The following is a 9037-nucleotide window of genomic DNA, read 5'->3' on the forward strand; positions in this document are numbered from 1 at the left end:
GATGGGCTACCTCAAGGATCCATCACCTATTTTTTGGACTTCAAGATGGCCTTCCTACGTCATTTTGCTAGTAGTAAGAAATATCAGAAGACAGATCACTGTCTTTTCGTTCTGAAGCAAGGGCCGACCGAGCCCTTAAGAAGTTATATCAACCGCTTCAATCAAGTGGCCCAGGATGTCCCCACCGCCACTTCGGAGATTCTAATGAGCACCTTCGCTCATGGACTAGGAGAAGGAGAATTCTTCAGAGATCTCATCAAAAATTCTGCTCGGAATTTTGATGAAATGGTGGAAAAGCTACCTGCTACATCAAAGTGGAAGAAGCACAAGCGGCTCGGAGGAAAGCCGAAAGACCAACTCCCTCTACCAACAAGTCGGAGAGAAGAGTGCCTCAACCACCTTCTCAACCTCTGCCGCGCGCTCGAGAAGCCAGATCTACCTTCCAGCCCGGGCCGGAGATCAGACCCGCTCCCCGAGTTGTAGCTGTGCATGCCCCCCGACCAGGACCATGGAACAATCGATATTGCACTTATCATCGGTCTCACACTCATGATACTAATCACTATTTTCAGTTTGCTCGGGATTCCAAATGGGCTGCCGAGATGGGCTTACCGCTGCCCGAGCTAGCCCCTCAGTTAATCAAGATGATGGAAGAGCAACGAGCCGCAGCAGGACAGGTCGTGCAATCCCGTCCTAACCTAGCAGGACCCAGTACTCATCAACCCGGTCGGGGGAAAGAGTCAGAAGGATCATGGGAGGCCGAGAATAGAGGTAATGCCGCCATCAGAGAGATTGGCATGATATCTGGTGGACCAACTGATGGTGACTCGGGAAGAGCGCGCAAGTCACATGTGCGCCGCTTGGAGGTTCACACTGTTGGGTGCAGTCTATTGGATTGAGAAGCGCTAGAGGGGGGGGTGAATAGCGCTCGTGGCTATTTCATTTTTCGATTATCGGAATCGTATCGAGTAAGTCGTTTGAGTATAAGCACAGCGGAAAGAAACAGAAACAAGTACAAACAAAGACATGAAAGATTTACTTCGTTCGGAGCCTGTGGTGACTCCTACTCGAAGGCCCGCGATCCTTGATCGCTTTCCGTGGGCAACAACTATAAGTACGAAAAAGGAGTTACAACTTTGAAGTACAAGTAAATGCAAAAACTAATTATACCGACGACAAGAACAGAATCTTGGAGCTTCGGGTCTTCAGAGAATTGCAGTAGCACTTCCGGATGTCTTTTAGAGCAGCATGTTGGAGACAGAAGACTTGGAATTCGATATCTTGAGCTGCTGGTCGAGATCCCTTATAAAGGGTGTTCAAGGCGCCTTCTACTGTTCACCAAGGCGCCTTGAATGAGCTGAGTCAGCCGCGGAGATAAGTGCTGAACTGGTCGAACCTTATCAGGTTCAAGGCGCCTCCAACCACTCCAAGGCGCCTTGGCTTCCTTCAAGGCGCCTCTAAGCTTGCTTTGTAGTTAGCTCAGGTTTTGCACCCGAGGCGCCTCCAAGTCCCATGGAGACGCCTCAGACACTGTTCATCCGAGGGAAAACACCATTATTTTGTACCTGCAAGATATGTTAGTCCCAAACAATATCCTGCAACACAAAGTTAGCATAAAATAATAGTAAATATGATAAGAAATATTATGACAGTCTCCGGACTGTCCGGGTCTGACTTCAGATTTCCAACCGGAAACCCTAGGTCGACCCGACGCCTACTGTTCCCTCTACGGGGAACGCGTCCTCACCTACTCCACTCAGGAGATTTACCTGTTGTCAGTCGATCCTCCAGATCGACTGGACTTTTGCTCAGCACTCGACACTTCCGGACTTTCTACTGGACATCCGCTTTCCGTCCAGTCCAGTCTTTCACCTGGTTCGTGACACCAGGACTTTCCACCTAGGGTTACCACCCCCTAGGACTTTTGCCTGAAGTCATCGACCTGCCAAGACTTTCCGCATAGGGTTACCACCCCCTATGACCTAGGATTACCACCCCCTAGGGTTTTTCCCTCTGCCTAACCGCAGCTAGGACTTTCCTGAAATCCTCAAGCAGACTTGTTAGATTACAAAACACCTTAACTTTGAATCCTTTGCCATTATCAAAACACGAGTTCGATCGTCGGATGCTTTCCGCACCAACATAGTCAAGAGCAGGCTGCTGGCCCTGTTATCAGCTTCGGGCCTGCAGATCTGGAAGGTTTGGAGCTACCTCATGATGATGCTCTTATCATCAAAGACATCATTGCCAACAGCCGAGTGGCTCGGGTTTTTGTTGATACCGGGAGCTCGTTCAATATTCTATTCAGGACCGCATTCGAGGAGATGCAGATTGATGCTACTGAACTCCAGCCGGTAGCCACATCTCTATATGTATTTACAGGCAATGAGGTGAAGCCAATGAGTCAGATTAAGTTGGCCATATCTTTGGGCACCGAGCCATTGGTGCGCACGAGGAGGAATACTTTTATAGTGGTGGACTCTCCTTCTTCTTATAATGTCATTTTGGGAAGGCCCGCCCTGCATGAATTTAGGGCTGCTGTTTCAACCTTCCATCAAAAAAATCAAATTCCCCTTGGATGAGCAGGTCAGGGAAGTTAAAGGAGAACAAAGGGTTTCTCGCCGATGTTACATTGATATGGTCCGGGTGGAGGCCCAGAAAAATCAAAGGATGCAAGATGGGGGTGTCCACGCTGTTCAAGAAGAGCGTTTGCCTGTGGCAGAAGAACCCATCCCCTAGGAGGAGGTGCAATTGTATGCTGAACGACCTGAAAGTGTGACTCGCTTGGCCAGCGACCTTCCCTCTCCCCTCAAGGAGGAGTTAACTCAATGCTTGATTTGTAACCGGGACGTTTTCGCTTGGTCTACAGAAGAATTGCCGGGGGTTAGGCCGGAAGTAGCCGAGCATAAGTTACATTTATTACCAGACTCCCGGCCTGTCAAGCAGAAGAAAAGGAACTTCTCGGCTCACCAGAACAAAATAATCAGAGCCGAGGTGGACCAGCTCAGGAAGGCAGGCCACGTTCAAGAAGTGCAGTTCCCGTCCTGGCTCTCCAATGTGGTTTTAGTTAAAAAGCCCAACAATAAATGGAGGGTGTGTATAGACTTCCGAGATCTCAACCGAGCTAGTCCCAAGGACTGCTATCCTCTGCCCCAGATTGATCAGATGGTGGATTCCACGGCTGGCTGCGAGAGGATCTGCATGCTGGATGCATACCAAGGGTATCATCAAATACCTTTAGCGGTGGAGGACCAAGAAAAGGTTAGCTTCATCACGGTTGATGGTATTTTCTATTATACTATCATGCCCTTTGGTCTCAGGAATGCCGGGGCCACATACTAAAGAATGATGGAGAAAATCTTCCGGGAGCAGATCGAGCGCAATGTGGAGGTGTATGTGGATGATATACTTATTAAGTCCCCGTTAGTTGTTAACCTGATCAAGGATGTGGAAGAAACATGCAGAACTCTCCGGCAATATGGGTTGAAGTTGAACCCCTTGAAGTGTCTGTTTGGAGCTAAGGGAGGAAAATTCTTGGGCTACCTGGTGACCAAGCGGGGAATAGAAGCTAATCCAGAAAAAGTTCGAGCACTACGGGATATGCAGCCACCTCAGAATTTGAAGGAAACTCAGAAGCTGGTTGGCAGAATAACGACCCTGTCAAGATTCATTTCTAGGTCTGCAGACCGGGCAGCTCCTTTCTTAAAGTGCTCAGGAAGGCCTCCAAATTTCAGTGGGATGAAGATTGTACCCGAGCTTTTGAGGAGCTGAAGAAGTATTTGGAGATTTTGCCATCTCTATTTAAGCCAGTTGTTGGAGAGCCCTTATGGGTCTACCTATCTGCCACCCCCGAGGTCGTAGGGGCTGTGCTTGTTAAGGAGCATGACAATGTACAACGGTCAGTGTATTTCTTCAGTTATCTATTAAAAGGGGTCGAGGCTCGATACACGACCCTCGAGAAGTTAGTTTATGGATTGGTTCTTATGGCTCGGCGGTTAAGACCTTACTTTTTATCACATCCTATTACGGTTCTAACCAATAGCACCATGGGAAGAGCTTTAACTAATGTAGAAGTTGCAGGTCGGCTTATCAAGTGGGCAACGAAGCTGGGGGAATACGACATACAGTATCAACCGCGCACAACCATTAAGGCACAGGCCTTAGTTGATTTCTTAACAGAGATTCATCAAACCAACTCTGAAGAAACCTGGAAAGTCTATGTGGACGAGTCGGCTAATCACCAAGGAAGCGGGGGTGGGATCTTATTAATATCTCCTCAAGGAGATATACTCCAGTTGGCAGTTCGATTGAATTTCCGAGCCACTAACAATGAGGCAGAATATGAGGCTTTGTTGGCAGGACTGCAAGCAGCCCGACATGTAGGGGCAACCCGGGTAATTGTTTACTCAGATTCTCAGCTGGTGACTCAGCAAGTAACTGAAAACTTTATGATAAATTGCGATAAATTACAAGTGTACCGGGAAACTTATGAGAAGATGAAAGAGGAATTCGCAGAGGTCACAGTAACCAAGATCCCCAGGTCGAAAAATGAGTAGGCAGATGAGCTAGCAAAGATGGCCAGTTCCTTAACCACTTGGGTGTTGGATCGGTCAACGGTACAATCTTTCCTTATAGCTCAGATAGATCTGCAAAATAATAGAGAAGCAACTATCGATTGGCGGGCGCCCATGATCAACTATCTCAGGCAGGAGATCTTACCGACCGACCCAGAAGAATCACGGCTGATAAGGAATCAGGCCCATTCTTATGTCATGATTGGGGATCAGCTCTACAAGAGGTCCTTCTCTAGACCCTTACTCAAGTGCTTGGGTATGGAGGAGGCCGACCAGGCCTTGCGAGAGATACATCTGGGATGCTGTGACAATCATGTAGGCGGTCGGACCTTGTCTCGCAAGGTACTCCTGGCCGGGTATTTCTGGCCCACCTTACAGAGAGATGTTCACAAATTGGTAAATACCTGCCTATCCTGCCAGAAACATCAAAATTTAACACATCGACCTACAACTATGTTGAGAACGTCTATAGTCTCACATCCTTTTGATCAATGGGGCATGGATATTGTGGGACCATTTCCAATGGCACGAGGTCAGAGACATTTCTTATTAGTGGCGATGGATTATTTTTCTAAGTGGGTCAAAGCAGAAGCCTTGGCCCGGATCACAGAAGATGTCGTCATTCAATTTCTAAGGAGGAATATTCTTTGCAGATTTGGTATTCCTCACAAACTGGTGTCAGACAATAGAAGACAATTTCAAGGACAAAAAATCCAAGCCTGGTGCAAGGGATTTGGCATAACGCAAGTCTTCACTTCAGTAGCATATCCACAAAGCAATGGTCAGACCAAGGTGGTCAACAGAGGAATAGTACAAGGTCTGAAGGTTAAGCTGGATCATGTGGGAGGCAATTGGGTGGAAGAGCTGTCAAACATTCTGTGGGTCTATCGTACAACACCTCGGGAAAGTACAGGTCTGACACCATTCCACCTGGTTTATGGCAATGAAACAGTCGTACCTAGAGAAATCGGAGTGCCATCAGTCAGGAGGACATTATATGATGAAAGAAACACAGAGCGACAGTTGGCTGAGCTGGATCTTATTAGCGAAACCCGTGACAGAACGACGGCTCGACTGGAGGCTTATCGACAAAGAATGAGGCAAAATTATAACAGAAGAGTGATTCCTCGATTCTTTGGGGAAGGAGATCTGGTCTGGAAGTAAATCAAGCCCGTGGGGGACGTGACCAAGCTGGCACCGCAATGGGATGGGCCTTACAAAGTCATCAAAAAATTATCGTCCGGAGCTTATTACTTACAAGATGACCGGGGCAAGAAGTTAGATCGACCATGGAGCGCCAACTACTTGCAACCCTACAGAGTCTAAAGAAGCATGTAAAGAAGCATAGGCCGGGCTGTAGGCCAAGCTGTCACCTACTTGACAGACTAAGGGTAGCAGATCGGGGAAAAAGTAGATCAGAAAAAGCGGGGAGGGGATATGAAAGCGGAAATTGTATGTCCCAATACTCCTTAAAACGCAAGAGGAAAACTAGTGAAGTAATGTACAAGAAATTGTTAAGTCATAATACACAAGTAATCAAGAAGGATCATTTGAAAGGAGCAAAAATTTCATCCGGGATCTCTTTAAGGTTCCGGTCATGATCCAAAAATTCAGGAGGAGGAATTGATTTCAGGTAGTCATGCTCGTAAAGCTGTCGCAGAGCCCCAGCCGCACCATAAATAACAGAGGTGGAGAAACGCTGCCCTGCTTGTGTATAGAACTCTGGAGAGCGCATGTACGAAGTGCGGCTCTATTGACAGCGGTCATTCTCTCCTTCTTTATAAAGGGCTAGGGCTGTCGATGCTCCTTCTGCAGTAGCCCGAGCCTGAGCCAGTTCATTTCGGGCGGCTAATAGTTCTGCTGCTTGGGATGTCAATTGGGCCTCCTGGGATTTTAACTTCTTGTCTTGCTCTTGCGCTAAATTCTCGGCGGCGCGCAGCTTTTGAGCCAATTGGTCTATAGCTCGCTGATGCTCCAAAGTTTGTTGATCCATTCATTGCTGGTGCATAACTTCAACTTGGCTTTTTTCTTCTTGAAGACCTCTAAGCTCGTGGTTAGAAATCGCCAAGGATAATTCCAGACTATTCTTCCCTTTGGTTAGCTCTTTTACTTCAGTTCTTAGGGCATGACTAGCCTGCGCCAGGTTATTCAATTGAAGCTCCAGTTTAGTTACTTTGTCCTGTAGCATCTTATTTTGATGGTGAACCGCATGGAAGGACTGGTTTATTGCCAAAGACTCTGCACAAGCCTAGAACATAGGAAGAACATCTGATAAAAATGAGGAAGATAATAATTGCCGTAAACAGTCATGGAAGTTGACCTTGATATATAGCTCAGAGAATCTCTCCATCTGAGCAAGGGGCGGTAAGAGTTCCATCTGATGCATGCTTTCTTCCCACAGGTTAGCTAAACGACCTTTCATTATCAAGAAGCTGGTGGAAACATCATGCCGTGACTGCAACCCAACCTCAGAAGGAGCAGTGGTACGATAAAATTGAGGAACAGGTGGTGGAGGTTGTGAAGGCCCTGTAGCTGATCCAGAAGGCCCCGCAGTTGATCCAGAAGGTCCAGCGACCGACACAGAAGGAGCCGAGGGGGGCACAGGAGATGGCTCAGGCGGTGACGTAACTGGCGGGGAGCGATGCGAGGGGTCAGCCTTGGTGCTCTGGTGCTGCTGCGAGGTAGAAGGTTGAGTAGGAGGGTGAGCTGGAGGAGAAGGTTGGGTTGTGGGAGGCTCAACTGGAACCACGGAAGGATCTGGCGAAGCATCTGCCTGGCTCGAGATAGGAGGTGGAGTCGCAATAGGAGGCGAAGGAGAGGCAGTTGCAACCGGATGTGAAGGAGAAGGGATAGAGGAAGGGCCCGAGTCTGGCACAGGTGGGGGGGCTCGGCGGCGAAGTCTTTGAGACAACGGTTGATCATCCAAGTCAGACTCTTCAGATGGTAGCCGAGCCCTACGCCGAGAAGAAGAGGAGGCGTCACGAGTCAAGCGGTCGTTTACCGAGCGTGCTTGATGAGCCGCCTGAGAAGCCTCTCTAAAAGTAGGGTTGGCGTAGGGAACGTTGCCTGATCTTCGACGAAGGCCCAGACCAGGGATATAAGTAGCTCGGGGAGGATTAACCGATTGAAGAGGAGTCGGGGTAATGGGCCGGGCTGTGCGTGGGGCCTGGAGGCGAATAGGGGTGGCCGGCCAGGGTGGACGCGTAGTCCGGGGGCGAGTAGGGCGAGCCAAGGGGGCAGGTCAGACACCAGAAGACCCTCGGCGAGCAGGTCGGGGTTGAGGATTTGCCGGGGAAGCCCCATCGACTGAAGTCGAAGACGAGTAGGGAAGTGATCTTCTTTGTAAAATGACTCGACCCTGCCTCATGATTCCCATGTCACTCAGAGGAAGAGGCTGAACATCTGAGGCACGGGTTAAGACTTCAGCTGCACAAGATAAAGTAGGAGGTCAGTGGCAATAGAAAAAACACAATATTTCTGAAGCGGTAACAGAACTGAAAGGGAAGCTTACCCAGGGAATGAGGCGTATCCGGAGTAAGATAGCTCAGGCGGATGTAGGAAAGCAACTCCTCGGACAATAAGCGGGTTAAGTTTAATTGCCAGCCCGCTAGGCGAGAGGAAGCCTCTATATAGGAGGTATTGAGATGAAAATCCTCCAGTGGCGGGCTCGGGAGAAGTGAAGATTGTCATCGCAAGGGCCACTCCACCTCCTGGGGAAATCAGATGAAGAAAAATTTGTTCCTCCAGCTTGGGTTAGAAGGCAGCAGGGGCGAGAAAAAGGCAGTCCGAAGACGAGGCTGGAAGCGGAAGGTGCCTTCTTCCTGTTGCCAGAAGGTGAAAAAGTAATGGATCAAATGGGCATACCAGGACAACTCGCAAATGTCACAAAGTACCACGAAGCCGCAGAGGAGCCTTATCGAATTTGACGTCAGTTGTCCTAGAGGAATCTTGAAGTGGCGACATACGTCCGAAAAGAAGGGATGGAGTGAAAGACGAAGGCCGGCCATAAATTGCTCTTTAAAGAAAGTGCAATATCCATGGGGAGGATCAAAAAATTGGTGTATCCCTGTGGGGATGATCACATGAGCATTATCCCTGACTCCGTAGGTGTAGCGCAGGTCATCCCAATCTAGCTCATCGAAAGTGGATGAACTAGGGTAGTACACCGCCGCCAAAGAAGGAAGAAAAGAGGGGGATGCCATGAGAAAAGAAGCAGAAGGAGAAGAGATTGAGCGGAAAGCTATCAACGCAAAAGCAGAGATTCGGGAATGATACTTGATTCTAGCGGAAGGAAGAAGAAGACGTGCAAAGTCTGGAAACAAAGCTAAAGGAGATTATTTATAGCCGCAGGGCAGAGGGGCAATTTTGTCAGGCATCATCCACCGGTGCACAATAATTGGCGAGAACAAAGAGAACCGACGGATCTTCTTTGAAAATAACGCCCAAGGGCATATTTGGAAGAG

The 9037-nt window shown here is 48.6% G+C and overlaps 1 protein-coding gene across 1 annotated transcript; it reads right to left on the minus strand.

Annotated features, from left to right (window-relative positions):
* Positions 1-6567: 6567 nt before the first annotated feature.
* LOC122010763 (ras-associated and pleckstrin homology domains-containing protein 1-like) lies at positions 6568-7877 on the minus strand. Its single transcript, XM_042567246.1, has 3 exons — positions 7576-7877; positions 6895-7474; positions 6568-6822 (listed from the first exon to the last, which is right to left on the minus strand). The coding sequence occupies exons 1-3, from the start codon at positions 7875-7877 to the stop codon at positions 6568-6570; spliced, it is 1137 nt and encodes a 378-aa protein (XP_042423180.1).
* Between the last annotated feature and the right edge of the window lie 1160 nt (positions 7878-9037).

This window comes from Zingiber officinale, chromosome 8A, assembly GCF_018446385.1.
Source record: "Zingiber officinale cultivar Zhangliang chromosome 8A, Zo_v1.1, whole genome shotgun sequence".
NCBI lineage: Eukaryota > Viridiplantae > Streptophyta > Magnoliopsida > Zingiberales > Zingiberaceae > Zingiber > Zingiber officinale.

Coding starts and splice junctions, on each gene's coding strand:
- LOC122010763 (XM_042567246.1), bottom strand. CDS start 7,877: ATGGGGCTTCCCCGGCAAATCCTCAACCCCGACCTGCTCGCCGAGGGT. Junction 7,475..7,575: donor CGGCTCATCAAGCACGCTCG/GTAAACGACCGC, acceptor GTTGTCTCAAAG/ACTTCGCCGCCGAGCCCCCC. Junction 6,823..6,894: donor TCTCTGAGCTATATATCAAG/GTCAACTTCCAT, acceptor CCTATGTTCTAG/GCTTGTGCAGAGTCTTTGGC.